General features: G+C 36.6%; 2 protein-coding genes across 2 annotated transcripts in view; both read right to left on the reverse strand.

Moving 5' to 3' along the window:
- Positions 1-11747, reverse strand: part of LOC124643041 (tyrosine-protein kinase-like otk) — a 47890-nt gene extending 36143 nt beyond the window's left edge. The window contains exons 1-2 of the mRNA XM_047181877.1: positions 11518-11747; positions 4988-5014 (exon numbers count right to left, since the gene is read on the reverse strand). Of these exons, the coding sequence (XP_047037833.1) occupies positions 4988-5014; positions 11518-11563 (73 nt within the window). The 5' untranslated portion in view covers positions 11564-11747. The remainder of the gene's footprint in view (positions 1-4987; positions 5015-11517) is intronic.
- Positions 11748-14060: 2313 nt separating this feature from the next.
- Positions 14061-15328, reverse strand: LOC124643103 (probable deoxyhypusine synthase). The gene has a single exon (XM_047181956.1). It carries the CDS (start codon positions 15179-15181, stop codon positions 14066-14068), a length of 1116 nt encoding a protein of 371 aa, XP_047037912.1. The 5' UTR covers positions 15182-15328; the 3' UTR covers positions 14061-14065.
- Positions 15329-17181: the final 1853 nt, after the last annotated feature.

A 17181-nucleotide genomic window follows, 5' to 3' on the forward strand; every position in this document is an offset into this window, starting at 1 on the left:
AGTAAAAGATGTTTAAAACTGGAGATGATATTTAGTGCATTCAATTCCCGTGATATGTTTTGGATAAGTGCTTACATAGGTAATGTGTTAGATTTGCTTCGAATAGACCTCCACACAAATACTAAATGTAAAACAGTCCATTGTGAAGTCCCAATTCAGTTCACACAAAAGCTAACGAAAATTCAATCCCAGAGCATAAGCCAAAAATAACTGAACGCGAACAATAGTTTCGACAAAAACTATGAAAACGCTAGACGCGAAAACAAACAAGCCGGCCGAAATTCAAGCCGAACAATTCAGACGAGTTAGAAAAATAAAAAAATATCTAATCCCTAACGATTCAACATCGAAACAAAAAAAAGATCACATAGCAGACTTATCAATTATTCGACGCCGGGAATTTTTGCGAATGGCAACACAATGGTCCATCAATCCTTTGGGGACAAAAAACTAGCAACACTAACATTCCGGCTGAACAAAGGGCGCGGAAAAAGCGCGCCAATACGATGTCGTGTGCGAATACGATTTTTTTGGGAATTTGTGACGAATCAAAAAATATTTCTTGTGAACAGTTTCGGATTCAATTTAAAAATAGGGCATTTTCTTCTTAAATTAGCAGTTTTTCTATCATTATGAAAATAATAGTTACCGAAGTTTCAGGACACTTGTGTGAAAAATTACATGGATGCGAATTGGACAATTCATTACGTTTGGATCTATTATTCTATATCTATATATTGGAAAAAATGGTAACCGAAACAACAAATAAAAATAAAATAATGGAAAAAGTATGATAAGTCATAGCATTCAATATATTTTTCACTTTGATGAAAAAAAAAATACATTTAACGTAAAAAAAAAGAAAACTATTACCGAGTAGTACACACACTTGCAAAAAAAACAAGCAAAGAGAATCATGAATATATTCAAGAGAGCGCAAGAAATCAGAAATGGCGTCGAAAAACACCAACATACGGGCAAAGGAAACAAGCAGTGCAGCCTAACGTAAATAATGCGTTCCTACGTGAAACTATGAATAAATTATGATTATGAATTTGTGTGGGAATACGATTATGGAAGAAAATGTGGAGTTTTAGCTTCCACCCGCGGTTTCTTCTCTTTCTTGGAGGAACTCAAATTGTAACGCCTGACAAGATAATTAAGCTGAACTTATTATTAATTATAACTCCTGTTATAGCTTAATAAGCAAATAAATATTTAAGGTTTGTATTTCAAATATGTACTTCTTATGAAAAATGTTTCCTATATCTAAAGTCAAATATTGAAGCAATTTTTATCGATCAATTAAAACTATTTTTTTTACAGTAGCGTTCACAAAAAATTACACCCACACACATTTTAAAACCGCTTAATTTTTTATAACGATTTTTATACGCAGCCTACCAACACTGTTTTCCACCTTTTATACAATGTACTTAAGACACGCAACTGTAAGTTCCCTAGCCCCAATCAAAACATCTCAATCATTAAGATATGCGCACATCCGCGTCCATTGTGCAAGCGGAGGGTAGGCACAAAAGAATGCTCCGACATTCATGGGTAGGCGACGAACCGTGCACTACACTAGTCGATGACGATGACTTAGGGATGCGGGTGGTGTCGATATCGATAGTATCGATGTTTTTTTTTGTTTTTAACTGACTTCTCAAAAAGGAAGAGGTTCTCAATTCGTCGGGATCTTTTTACTCAATGACGTCTGGACCGATTTTCAAAATTCTTTTTTTTAGATAGGGTACACCTATTAGGTGGTCCCATAATAATTGACAGTTAAAGTCGTAAATAGCTTTTAATAAAACTTCAGAAAGGACACAGGTCTGTTTAGTTTTATGCAAGTGGTTTATTCATGATTGAGACATAAAGAAAAATGATTTGGACATAAAACTGTTATTTATTTATTTCCAAAAGATGAAAGGAATATAAAACTGCACTTAGTTTGATTGGCAGGAAAACCGTACGATTAAAAACTACACAAAAAAATACATTTCGCATAATTAATCAAGCTCTCAACAATTTTAAAGTCTTGTCAGTAATAAAATGCCGTCCCTTTGATGTGACAGAAATGAATTGCTTATACAATTGTTTTCTTTGTCAGCGATCTGCGCTTACGCATTGACCGTTGACTAATAACATTTGAATGGCGTTCTTTTACGAAGAAGAGACAACTGTTATTTAATACAAGTATGCAATGTAATGGAGATGGGTTTCAAGTGTTATTGGAACTGGTCAGTGCTTATTGTTTATCTGTATTATTGAGAATGTATTTTGAAAGATGGTGTCGATCGATTTGGCTGAAGAAAGAATCAACAGGACGAATATGTTTTGAGTAGTACACATTTCAAAAACTTAATACGAGCCGGGAAAGTGGAATAAAGATGTTTCGAGACATCAACTACAAATTAAAAATACTAGTAGCATTAATAAATAACTATCTTAAAAAGTTTCATTCCGATTTATTTTACCACTAACTCTGGCAGTTTCATTGCTGATCTGCCTCAATAAACTCTTAGTTCAACAGTACATTAAAGTAAAGAATGCGATAGAGACGAACAAAAAAATAAGTTTTTAGAAATATATTCTTGTTTTAAGTGAGTGATGTCCCATCCCTAGTTTCGAAATAGACATGCCACTTGATGACTCCTCCACTACCCAGCATTGAAACTGAAAACAACACTACAGCGCGATCTACATACAAATACAGTTTCTTGGGGAAAAACTTACATGAGCGTATTTTGTATTTTTTTATTTACAGTCCTAGAAATGTCATTAAAATTGCACATTTACATTAAAATCATAATCGTAAGTTATTAAACCTGTATAATCTTTGACCTTTCAGGAATCTCATTGTTTCAGGCACTCCTTAGATTTATATCTTATTTTAACATCGCAATCTAGCTGCTGTTTGCCTAAGGGCAAGACTAAGCTAAAATTTCATAATGTAACTTATACATAATGGTTTTTTCGCATTTCCGCAGCTGCCTAGTTCTAACTAAGCGAATGTTTAGAATTAAATTCCACCCTTCCTTCCTTTAGGAATTACTTCGACCATCCGGATAAAAAAATAGTCTATAACCTTAATCATTAAATAGGCTTCACAGCACTATAAGAACTTATCAACTGATACCAAGAGTTTCTGGGATTAACTCGTCCAAGGAAACAAATAAACTGTTCAATAATACCTAACTTCATTAACTTTCAAAAAGTATTCATGTCTTTTATTAGCCCAAAAAGTTTAATTATGTTATAAGTAGCTGCTATCACCTTTGGCACTAAAAGTCAGGTCAATAAAGAAAGACAAAAGCAGTCTATAAACATTTTTGAATATTTATAACGCGTCCCATTCAATGGCTGAATAAAAAACTTCACAAAGCCTAGGTTTCGCGGCTCAGGCCAAACAATGATTTCCGTTTCCGCTTACAATATGGCGACTGACGTATCTTTCCACCAGTATCCGTTGTTTCCAATTGTTGAAAGGTTTTCACTGCAGGTGCAGTTTATATTAAAATAGGATAGAATTGTTATTGAAATGTTCAACTGTTTTTAGTTATGCTGCTGCAATTTGCAATGAAACTCGTTTTTGTTCACCCCATTATGAGGATAAAAACTATTGAGACTTTTTAGGGCACAAAAAGGGAAAACAAAGTAACAGCGTACTGGGAAATGAATTCCTTTGATTTACTATACCTATCTGTTGTGGTGAATTGAACCAATTTTAATGGAAATGTGAATCAAATACGCAATTAAGTTTAACTAACATCACAAATTGATTATATAGATCCCGTAAGATATGTGAAGTATAAGCTCTCATACATTTTTGCAACCCCTGAAAAAGGCCGTTGAGCTGAATTTAAATTATATGTATTTAAAAACTGTACATTGTACAACCTTAAGCAAATACATATTTTGAGTATGAAAAGTTTTCTTGCAACAAGACCAATTATTATCAGCCAAAAAAAATTACAACTGACCCGATTTTTTTACACTCCAATGTAAAGTCCGTCATAATAATAAGTAATTCACGATCATATAACTTGGAGCCATTTACTGGAGCACCAGTCTGCCTCTAAGGGTCTGTAGAGGTCGCCGCCGGTCGCGGGTTCGTTCCCGGGTCGGTACGTACTGTTCTAGAGGTTATTTGCTAATAATGTTGTATTGTAGGCCAAAGTTAATATGGACTTACTGTCAGAGAGAATTTTGGAGAAAATATAATTCCATATTTGGAGCAGTCTGATTATGGATTGGCTTTTTGTAGCGGTTTCACAAGTGAAAAAACTGAAAAGTAAAACTTGACGCGGCTCTAGAGGTCGGTGTCTGCAAGTTGATGGTGTATTAATGTTGCTACCGACTTTAAGAGGTGTCCGTGTCAAAGTTTAAATTTTTCAATTTCAGTGTTTTTTGAAGCCGGTCTATTTCTACTTACTGCTAGAGCTATCTACCTCTATACCCCCCTAAATCGATTCAGCCATTTACATCACTATTCCCAGCCCCGATAGGTCTCGAAAGCAGTTTTTAAAAAGTTCAAGAAGGCATAATTACTACCATTCCGACTTTTATCACCCGTCGTCATATTTATAACAAAAAATAGGACATATAAGTGGGTGATAAAACTAAGATATTACGACTTAATCGCATCGTAGCCATGGTCTAAGTAATATTTAACGGCCCTTCTTTCATATGTTTCTCTCATACGGCTAAGTATACACTAATGGGTATATTTTATGACGTACGTTACGTTTTTAAGACCTCACAACAACCTACTTAAGACCTACAACTTTTTAATACTCTTTTTCGGCAGAATATTGTATGTAAAAAATAACAAAGAACGAAACTTATTTTAAAATTATTTAAAAAAATCAATTTGTTTTGACGCAATCGAGTTGATAATGTTTATTTTTTATAATTTATTTAGTAGGTTCATTCAAATAGGCCAGCATTAAAAGTTTAAAAATGAAAGGACTAGAAAACTCACCTTCTGCTCCAAATGACTGTTCAAAATCTGAAACAAATAATTAGGTTCTATAATCTGATTTCATACAAAATCGGGCTGAAAGTTTTTGGCTTTTAGCAAATGTGGGTAAAACTCAGTTAATTTACGTGTGAAAAGTTTTAATTAGGGAGTCAATAACGTGAGTGAACGAAAATAGACATCGGTGGTTTAGTACTAAAAGTAGCTTACACCAGCGGTTTCAGCCGTGTACTCGGATAAAAAGCCTTTCTGCCAGTTTATATGGTATCCTAATGTATAAGCAAAGCAATTTGCATTTCGAAAACCAACATAAACACCTCAAAAATACCGCGAAAATGTTTACTTTGCTAACGCTAGTTCACCCGACACTTAACGTCAACCGCGCTGCGATTCGTTAGCGTGGCACCGGCGTTTTAATTGCGTTTTCCCAAGTATGGCTCGTGGCTACTGCGGCGAAGTTGTCAAGTTTACTACTTGACAGCTGTCATGTGCGTTTTTAATTATAATTTATGTGTGAGGAATTTTTGATCCGAGTTTCGTGCACTTGAGTGTATTTCGCGAAAAGTGAGAAAATCTCTTTTAATAAATGTTATGTAAATATTGTAAAAAATAATATTTTGTGAGTGGAGAAGGTGAGATAGGGCAGTCGCTTCTTGTAAAACACTCAAACTCAGCTGCATTCGGGAAGACTGGAAGCCTACCCCAGTATATGTAGTTGGGAAAAGACTAGACAGATGAGATGATGAATATTTTATCTATGTTCAATACATATGAAGGTGAAACCACAGCTACTCAGATATTGGAAAATTATATAGCTGTCGTAAAGTAAGACATAACTAACTTTAACTGTCTGTCTGTACATACGTTTATGTAGAAATGGTAATGAACATTTATTACAGCTGATTAAGGGATTAAAGCTAAGCACATAAATTGTTGCGCTCTCCTGGGAGATTTACTTGGGATATGTTTTATTAGAATTAAGCCGTCGTGATGGCCTAGTGACTAGTGGGTAAAGAACCAACCTGTCAAATATGTATGTTTGATTCCAGATCAGGCAAGTACTAATGATTTTTTTCTTAGTTTTTATGTACTTTCTAAGTATGTATTGGACCACAATAACTGGTTAAAGATGAAGAAAAACATCTCGAGGAAACCTGGACTAAATATAATGTTTGAAATGACCAACCCGCATTGAGCAAGCGTGGTGATTTCGCTCAATCCTTCTCCGTGTGAGAGGAGGCCACAGCCCAGCAGTGGGACGATAAAAAGGCTGATCAGATGATGATGTCTTATTAGGTTCCTATACAGGAGTTGCATTTTCATTCTTTTTCCGTATGCCAAAACCACTTCATGATGTCGCCACTAAGCATTTCGTGAAATACGGCCTTTTCTTGAAATTATCGAGCATTTCATGAACTAAGCACTCTACCTACGATATGACTACGAAATATTCATAAAACACAAAATTATTGAGAACCTCCTTTTTGGAAGTCAGCAAATAAAATTTGCACTCATAATTAGTTACTATTTCAAACTATTTTTACTTAAAGAAAACAGGAGGCTTTTCAACCCCCCAACAAACTGAAGTACCTACTATGTCATAGAATGGAGACAGAAAGTCATAACTTCTTCCAACGTAGGTGAGTAGGGGAGGCTAGATGTAAAATACCCTTGAATTGTAACCACCAGCTAAGCAGTGAGGGATAATAGACCTAATGAGCTTAGAAATAAAGTTCAGTATGAAATGGTGGGAGTTACCACCTCTTGAGACAAAGTTCTCCATTCTTGCTAATATAATAAATGCCGTGAATGAAAAACCGTGTTTACGTTTTCACGGGTAAACGGCTAAACCAATTACGATGAATTTTGTCATGCAAATATTTTGCAAACGGAGAAAAAACATGGTATTAATACTCATCCCGGTTTGTGTTTATTTTTTCAGGATATTATGAAACTGTGAAAAACAACTTGTATTTTTATTTATTTTTTACAAAAAAAAAGCACAGCAAACGCCATTGTATATGAACTTGTAGATTTAACGAACTGCGAAGGCCTCGAAAACTATTTCACATACATATTTTTTTTATTTCATATTTTTTACCAAGCAGTATTTAGCATTCCGCACTACCTGGCTTGAAATAAAATTTAAAAATATTCATTCTGCACACAGAAAAAAAATACCGCGGCGCACCATTACACGTTGTGAACCTACCGATGTATCAAGTATAGATTCTTTCGAATATCAACTTTAACTCATGAATAATAAAGTCGTATTTAGATTAAGGACGAAGCGATTTTCCTATGGTTTTGTTCGCGGCTCAAATAATAAGCGAAGTGAGAAATTCTAAATTTGAAATCGCTTGCTTTATTTGAATTTTTCTTTTCTATTGAAAATGGATATTGGCGGTTTAATATAGTGGAGTAAGAATTTCATTATTATCGAAGACTGCAGTATTTATTCAGGGATCGGACTAAGTTATGATTGTGAATACAATTTACTAATGATTTTTCGCTCCTTGTAAAACACTGGTACTCAGCTGTATCCGCTTAGACAGGAAGCCGACCCCAACATAGTTGGGAAAAAGTTCTAATCTTAAACAAAGTTATAACTTAACAAAACTATGTATATATATAAAAATGAAACCTGCTTTCCGTTGTCACGACATAACATGAAAATGGCTTGACCGATTTGGCTGAAAATTAGAGGGGAGGTATCTTAGACCATCATTTTTGTCACCATCCGGCTACGGGGCGCGAGTAAAAGCGCGGGCGAAAGCTAGTACATAGATAAAGTCACTGCTTGATTTTACACTTTTTCTGATGAAGGTAGAATAGACAATCTCAATGTGTATTTTTCTTTTCTAGTTTATCATAATTTTCTACCAAAGTGGAATTTTGATTAATAAATAATATTTTTTAAGATTATTGACCAGAAACAAACATATTTTATGGCATACGTGTGATTAAATGGTTTAATTTAGAACTGGGCAGTGGATATGACCAACAGCTGTATTTAAGTAATTAAGCTAGCTGAAGTGTCGGTGCAGTGAGAGTCAAAATATACAATCAAGTTTACCCAGCTGTTTAATGAGAAACAGCGGTTTCGATTATTTGGGAAATGTCTTTATTTATTTGTTTCAATCTATTTTCGAATTTAAGGAAATATAAAATGTAATTATTATCCTACTAGTTGTTCCCTGTGGTTCCACCCGTGTCTTGAAGGAACTATTTCCCGCATCTAGATAAAAATACCCTAAGTGTTTTCTTTCCCAGGCTCTTTACGAACTGTGCACTAATCAATTGTATTTAAATTGATTCAGTAGTTTTAGTCTGAAAGCCTGATAGACAGACAGTGTAGCTTTCGTATTTATAACATTAATTATATAAGTAAGGTTACTTGAAACTTGTTTTTTTCGAGTTTGCAATTCGCCATCACTCTTCAACTTAAACCACAGACAAACTAGAGTGGGGGGAGACAAAACTCGTAAATATGTCGGGTTTTATAGTAACGCGCCCCTACCAGGGGTTCGGAGGGGTGGCAACCCTGAGTTTTTACTTGTTTTCTACAATCTGACTTTGTTAGGCACGATTTCTTACCATACTGCATACTGAGTACTGAGTTGGTAATCAGACTAATTTAGCCAGCCTCCTTTTGTTTTGTGTGGGCGTGAAGTGGGAAAGGGTTACATTTTACTTAAATAGGGTAACTCTAGACTTTTCTTGTAAAATTACATGTGAGTTTGAATAGAAGCAGTGTGAAAAGCATAGTGGGCTCTTATAAAAGGAGTTGAATGTTGACGGATTAATTCAGTTCCGATGATAAAAGATGACCACGATTTCGATTAAATATACAGGAAAATAAAAAAGACTGCTTATAATAAGATTTTCACGCGAAAATTGGACACTATCTTCATAAGATCGGTGGATGGAACGTCCAGCATTGAACTTCTATTTAACCTGACTCCGATTCTATGCACCAAGAGTTCTTAGCTTACAACCGCTTTTTAAAAAGAGGTAGATTTAATTATTCACTAACGACTACCAAGGCCTTTATTTGCTAGATAAGGATGCGAAAATCTTACAAACCTTTAGTTAAAGATGACGAAGTTTAAAAAACCAGGTGTAAAATCAGGTTGAACAACGAGTTGTTCTTCATTAAGTCAAGTTCCAGCCATTTCTATCTGAATTGAATCGTTAACCCTCCTACAGGCGCAGTCGGGTAAAAACCTTGGTGACAAATCGTTTTCTTATTGTGAATGAAGTTATTTAATTATTTTAGTTAGTAATTTAGGTACCTAGGTAAATTAATAAAGCCTGCATATCTAGTCTAGCTGTTCCCCGCAGTTTCCCTAAGTCCCTAGAAAACTACATCCTGCTCCTGGATAAAAACCTACAGAAATATTTTTTCTTCTTTGAATATTAATTTTCCACAAAAATGTTATGCCAATATAATTATAATTAAGAACAAAAGTTCGCCATAAATCATTGCAACTATAACGATAGTTATAATTGGTTTCGTCTCCCGCGGTGATGATTGAACCACTAGGAAGATACAAGATACAGTGATGGTGACAGAAGGATCATAGACTTTACAAAATCATTGGAAAATTTAAATTGAGGATTTAATAACATTTAATTCTGAAAGTCTTCTAAAGAAGTGCGGTTTATCTGTAATGTTTTTTGCGTTTCTGTTATTACCTATGCACTCAAAGGATAAAAACGGGACTATTGATAAAACTCCGCTCTCCGTTCGTGCGTCCGTAAAACATAATGGGTGTAAAACCGTGAAATTTTCGCATATGAATTTCTATCGCCGCCCACTTTAACAAAATATATGAACTAAAAACAATATTTGAAGAGGCTCTCATACAACTAACATGTTTTTCTTTATCGATATTAATATCGGTACGGACCCATTCGTGCAAAATCCAATTCGCAACGTTTTTAATTCGGATATTGGCTGTAGAAGTCACTACTTATAACAAATTAAGCTCTACCAATAAGGTTTTATTCAAAATGGGACTTCTGTCTGTATCTATATATTGGGACAGGCGCCGTGGGCGGAGTGGCTACCTGAAGGGCCGAAACAAAAAATGCAATAATTAAACATATATTTGGCAAAATGGAGGAAACCATGTGGGTTGGAATTTGTAATAATTAGTGCATTCTTCTTAATAAGGTTGAAGAGACTTTTTTGGATTCATATTGTATTGAATTATTGGTTCAGAAAAATACAGAAAGAGGAGCTATGAATAGAGAAAGTCTTCTTTACTCATATACTCATATTATAAACTGCATAACTTAAGAAATATATTTTCAAATTTGACCCGTAGTTCTTCAACTTTAAAACAATGTCTACGCATTGTAGATAATAATGTAAATACATAATGAGGATTTATCAACAGGTAACTTGTTTTAAGGCACAAATGCATTAAGATAATTAAGTAATGAATCACTTAAGATAAAATTAAAGTTCATCAACCCGTGTTACCTTACATTAAAGTTGTGTTCATAGCTAACAGATCATTTTAGAAAACAAATTGATGATTTAGGCCAGATATTAGTTTCTGATTTAATCTTTTTATACCTATTTAAAATAGTAATGTAATGTATCTTTGATTGTAAGTAAATATACTTTTGATAAAATAATAGATCCAACATACTTGGATGTCAGAATACATAATTATAATTATATTATCGAGAAGTTAGATAGTAAAATATTAAGTAAGTGAATAAAGAATAGATTCAACTAAAAAAATGAGTCTTAAACAACAAAAATGTCTAGATAACATTCCAAACTGGCAAAGGCAATTTAAGTATATTCTCATTATGCCTCTGAATGGCTTCAATGTTTGTAGTTTGTATTATTTGACACAATCATAATATTATTGATCAACATAGCACTTCATTCACCACTTCTTCCTGTAAGTCAAATACCAAGAATTTTATGAAAGAAAATAAAAATGTTCACATTTCTCCCAAAAGAATGATAAGATCAAGAACCCAGTCCTTTTTCTGCTTAATTAGGTATCAATTAAAGTAACTTTGAGTTTTTATCAAGTTTTATGATCAATTTTATGTCGTGCACCTAGATGGACTGTATAGATAGCACTATGGACGATAAGATAGGTACTTACCTACTCTGTATATACCTAATGCATGAATTTAGATATTGTTTTCCAATATGAAGTACTGTTTTATTACAAGATTCAAGAATATATAAGTTTTTAGTGAGCCTACATAAGTTAAACATGAGTGAAGACAAAACGACCACTGACAAGGGATGTGTTAAAACTAAACAATCGGTATTCCAAATTCAAACCGAACCATAAAAACACGCGTCTCCGTTCATAACATCAAACGAGGCAAAGGCATTCTCGGAACGTCCGCACACTGTCAACATCAAAGCGTGTCGGCTTCTACAGAAACGTGCAACAAATTATGTATTCTAACAAATTCCCATTAATATCTGCACGGAATGACCGTAAGGACCTATAAATAGCCCACCAAAGGGCTCAAAGGATGCGACTTACCGGATAGAAGGAGCATAACCAGCAAAAACGAACGAATCACGCACATTTTAACGCACTTTATCACATAAAATTGCAACACTTGCTAATGATATTCGTTTTGTAACTTGAACACGTCCATTTTTTGTTTAAATTATGTTAGGCAGGCATGTTTGGTAGCGAGAATGTAGTTGTAAACAATATGCAAGGGCCACGACCGGCCGAGCGCCGCGAACACGATGAACAAAGTTGACGAACTCGGTCGGAGGACGAAGCTTCAAAGCCGCTTTCACAGACAGCACACATTTTAACAAAAGCTGTTCACGGACGCACACTAATACAATTGAGGGATTCCAGACAGCGGCTAACTTCATTGCATATTTGACAGTTCATTCACACCGTCTTGCTCAGGAAACCTTACTATTAATTTAAAATAAATAATTGATTAACAATTAAATCAATTTTTATATATTTTTTATTATCTGAATATTAATGTTTTTATTTTATAAGCGAGAAAATATCAAATATATACAAAATAACCATCATACTTGCATCGTAGTTTATATACATTACAACAGATGGCGGTATCATCGAAAGTATTATATTATCGTTACTCCCCAACAGATCGCACTGTGTATTTTAGTGCAGCTACTCAACACTAGATGGCACTAAGAGTTCCGTAAAAAATTTTCATTAGACTAATTTGGATCGAATTGGAGAATAGAAATAAAATAATATCAAAGCTAAAAATGGACATCTGAATTTAAATTAAAACATAGCATTCATTCCTGACACCAACATTCATAGGCAAACGATTATTTCAAAATTTCATACCATAGCTCCGCAATTAAAAATCATTGAGAAAGCCTCTCTTCGCCTACTAGGGTCTCCGATCTATGACGACTCTTTTTCCTCTTTTATAGAGGAAAAAATTCAAAACTTCAATGACATTTCGGACAGGTTACTTAAAATTATTATAATGTACATTCGGCATATACCCTTATTCGATATTGTTGTTTCGGACCAAAATTTACTTATATCCTTCGCTCTTCTCATTTGTGGAAACATCCGAACCTATTAGATAAAGTTGACAAAATTATCAGGAACACCCTTTCTCTAATATTAAATGTGGCCCTGGACGACCGAGCCTGGCAACAGGCCTCACTGCCTATTCGCTTGGGAGGCCTCGGCGTCCGCAAAATTTCCAGTCTTAGTTTACCGGCATTCCTCTCCTCGGTCCACAGCACCGCAAGTCTCACTAGGAAAATTCTATCTTCCTCACTGGTGGACTTTGGGGTGCCGTGTTTGGCCGATGCGTTGAATGCTTGGAAAATGACTTGCCCAAATACGGTTATGCCCAGTGACCCCTCCTCTCAGAGGCAGTGGGATGGGCCGCTCTGCAGCATCACACGGAATGATCTTCTTAATACGTGTAATGGTGCTGCCGAGCGTGCTCGCCTGCTGGCTGTGGGAGTATGGGAATCTGGACTATGGTTGCAGGTTATTCCGTCAACCAGCATAGGCACTATGCTGGATGATAACACCTTCCGGATAGCTACATGCCTTCGATTAGGCGCTCCCTGTGTTGCTCCGCATCGCTGCCATTGCGGTGAAGCTGTCGACAGCCTCGGGCACCATGGTCTGTCGTGCTGCAGAAGTGCTGGTCGTATTGCACGGCATGCCAGCATTAACGACATTATCCGTCGTGCTCTTTCCACCGCCGGCGTACCAGCTGTTTTAGAGCCTAATGGACTGGTACGTGACGATGGAAAGAGGCCAGATGGTATGACGTTGTTGCCATGGAAGATGGGTAGGCCCTTGGTGTGGGACGCAACATGCGTCGACACCCTGGCGCCATCACATCTTCCTAGCACGGCAGTCTGTGCTGGGGCGGCTGCAGCTTCTGCAGAGACCACCAAGCGGCGCAAATATAATAACCTTATTGGAAATTATAGTTTTGAGCCGTTTGGGGTCGAAACGCTCGGACCGTGGGGCCCGAGTTCGCGGTTACTTTACAAGGACATCGCGAAAAAGCTTGTCGACGCTTCGCGTGACCAGAGGGCTGGCTTATTCTTTGGACAAAGAATTAGCATTGCCATTCAACGTGGCAATGCAGCCAGTCTTCTGGGCACGTTTCCGGAGGACAGTGATGCGGAGGAATACTTCGACGCCTGATCGATGCTCTTTTATATTATGTTTTATGTTTATATACATTTTGTATATAGTTTTGTATAAAGATAAGTAGCTTAAGTTTGTATATATGTATAGTGTGTACATTAATAATTCAATAAAAGTAAATAGTTAAATTAAAAAAAAAAAACATAGCTGAATAATGCACGTATGAAGGTACAATAAATCGAGAGCGTAATGTCTAATAAATTGCAGCATTAAACAACCAATCAATATTGATTACAGATAACATTGTTATTATGCTCGTTAATGCACTTTTATATTTGTTTGTATACATGATGCATTGAAAGATAAGGGTTATTAATATTTAATTTGTCAGGATGTATGAGCCTTCAAGATTTGTTACTAATTCTGCAAGGTGTAATGAAAGCCGAAAATAAAATTAAACATTCTTTTTATTGCTAAAGTGATGCTTGGCAAAGGTCTGCCCGACAATCAACGGAAACACTAAAGTTGCATCGGCATACAGTTTTACAGGAGTTGCATTTGGTCTGATCTTGCCCCAAGATACTGCTTCATCAGGCCTTGCACCAGCGTCACTTCCATCAAATTCACTAGCAGTATTTATATATACTGCAAAATCTGCTCCATTTCTCATTAAATTTGCGTTACAAATATGATGTTTAATCACACCACCCCCTAGAATAATCATACCTGTATTGTTGGCTTTGACAGCCATTGTATTCAGCCTCCTTAGATCACCTAAGATATCTATGATAAGTCCTGGCCGCTTGTATGAGTGGAAATACATCATGTCTCCCAAAGAGCCGTCGGTTAAAGCAGGACTGAATATTGGGATGTTGTTCCTCCAAGCCCAGTAGCATACTGAGCTCTCATCGTTTATCTTCTCGCCTAGTCTAGCAATAATCCGTGAAGGAGACCACACAGTACCATTTTGCATCTGTTCATCCAGCATTTCATTAAGTAACGGTGTAACCCACTCCTCGAACTTACAATAATTATCATTTGGCACTAATAAGTTACCAATCCTGTTAATACCGCGAGTTCTCAACATTTTCCCGCTCAAATTGAAGTCACCAACATATGTGGGCGCGAGACATTTTATAAAATCTTCTTCTATACCACCAGCAGTTGTGACCACACAGTCTACCAGCTTGTTCTTCACCAAAAAGCGCAGCGTATCACGCAGTCCCGACGATATCATGTTAGAAGTGTATCCCAGAAATATAGTGCAGTTCGTCTTCTTCTTTATAAATATGTCTTCTTCGTAAGGGTCACTAGTTTCTTCAGTTAATGGTACAGAGCGACATTTTAGCATTTTGTTGATTTCTTGGACCGCGTTACCGAAGTTAGTAGCTTGGAAACCTGATCTAGTGAAGCTCTCGAGTATTTTGTTGTAATCAGTTCCATTTTCCCAGTCGTAACCTGAGACGATGGGTGTTTCAGCAGGCAGCTCTTGACTTGGCAACAAAACTGCGTTTACAGCGACATTTGGAGCGAGATTGCTCGGCTTACAGACAGGTGAAGTTATATCCATAATTATAATAAGCAATAGGGACTAAAATAGCATAATAATGTAAAAGAGTAGACGGAAAATTCAGATTTTCTTCAATGTTTTTACGACTGATTAAAATGTCAAACTCAATAAACTTGTTTTTCACTGTTAGAGTCAGACTGAAAAGCTGACAGTTGCATAGTTGTCAAGTAAATACGTTTAGTAACTTCGGAAGCATATCCCACCCAAAACAAAAATGTGAAAGACTGCCAAGTTCGATAAGTGAGATCTGAATAAGTACCAAGTTCCATACACATACCTCAGTTAAAAATAGTTACTTTTTAATGATGTTACTTGGCAGTCTTTCACATTTTTGTTTTGGGTGGGATTTCATTTATTTTTGTAATATTTATTACCCGCTATTTAATTAAAACAGCAAAAAAGCTTATTTAAATAATGACGGGACGGGATAACACCATTCTGAGTAGTGGAACCATTTGGTTATCAGTCTGTCAGTAATGGCTGATTTACATTGAGTCAGTAACTGACGTCAGTCCACTGACAAGTCAGTGCTGACCCGGCACTGCCATCGTGTAAATTGATTTGAAGTCAGTACAGTACTACTGACGAAACACTGACACTACACTGACTTCGTGTAAATAGCACGCGTCAGTTTTCGGCGCCTACACTGACGTCAGTTACTGACTCAATGTAAATCAGCCTTAAGAGTCCGACACACCCTACGCCTACTTTTTTTAGTTCGACACTAAAATGAACCTCGGGTGTCGGTTTTTTGGACACATCAAAGGGTTTTAGTGCGTAGTTTAGCGCGCTAAGTGATGTTGGCTACATTAATGCCATCTCATTCCACGAAACGCACGCGCACAGGACGCACGCAAGGACGAGTGTAGGTACTTTGTTTAGGCGGTAATAACTGCATTTTACGAACACGTTAATGGAGTGGTAGTGTGTGTATGTTTTTTGTGTGGTTCTATGGTGCGTTCAAATTAAGTAGTGAGTAATTTGGTCTCGTTCAGTCATAAAAGTTTTTCGAATAATCCTCCAACTCCCTCCAAGCCAATTTTTAATCCCCCCATGATCCCCCCAAAGGATTTTCCTCCCCAAAAAATCCCCCGTGGACAGAAAATACCCCCAAATTTGGGGGAAATCCCTCCCATCTGGCCAGTGGCGGCGTAGCATCGGGTGGCGCCCGGGGCGGACTAATAATTTAGCAGCCCCCCACCCAAAAAAAAAAACGCCAAAATATAATGACGTAGTAAAATAAATCATACAGAATTAACACAAAAGTACCCAAACAAGCTTGTAAAAAGCACCCTATAGTGAAGAAGCCGCGAGTGTAGAGAGCGCGCTAAAAGATATGTAAAGAATGTAGAGAAAAGTACCTATTAGAAAGTGAAAGGCGCGAGCGCTGCAAGTGCGAAATTTTTGAGTTTTGGAACACAAAAGTACTCAAACAAGTTTGAAAAAAAAAACGACCGGAAAGTGAAGCAGCTGCGAGCATAGTGAGCTTAAAATTTTTTGACATTTAGGACATAAAAGTCCTCCACCACAATAAATATCCACTGTAAAGTGAATTTTTTAATTGTTATTTTTGAGGACTCTCTCATTTAACTCAGAATGAATCACAAATTCAAAGAAACCGTGACTGAAGCGAGGGTCGGTGCTTTAACTTTCTGCTAAAGTAAGCGCAGAACAAATAAGAAATGAAGAGAATTTTTTTTTCTAACTTTGAGGAATTAGTTTACGTAATCAGATAAAAGCAAAAATACAAGAGAAGGGTGACAGTCGGACTGAAAGGGGTGACGGCCTCGATGTCTCGCACATGCATGTAGTTTTGTTTAAAATTTGAATATCGCGCAGTGACTGGTAGTGAACCTAGGCTTCGCAAATTAGAATGGCACCTTAGTGACTTGTCCCTGCTGCCCGCGCCATCCTGGTCGTGCAGATATGTGCCGACCAAGATGGCACCCCCCGAGATGTGGCACCCGGGGCGGACCGCCCCCCCTCGCCCCCCTTACGCC

This window comes from Helicoverpa zea, chromosome 26 (genome assembly GCF_022581195.2).
Source record: "Helicoverpa zea isolate HzStark_Cry1AcR chromosome 26, ilHelZeax1.1, whole genome shotgun sequence".
Taxonomy (NCBI): Eukaryota; Metazoa; Arthropoda; class Insecta; order Lepidoptera; family Noctuidae; genus Helicoverpa; species Helicoverpa zea.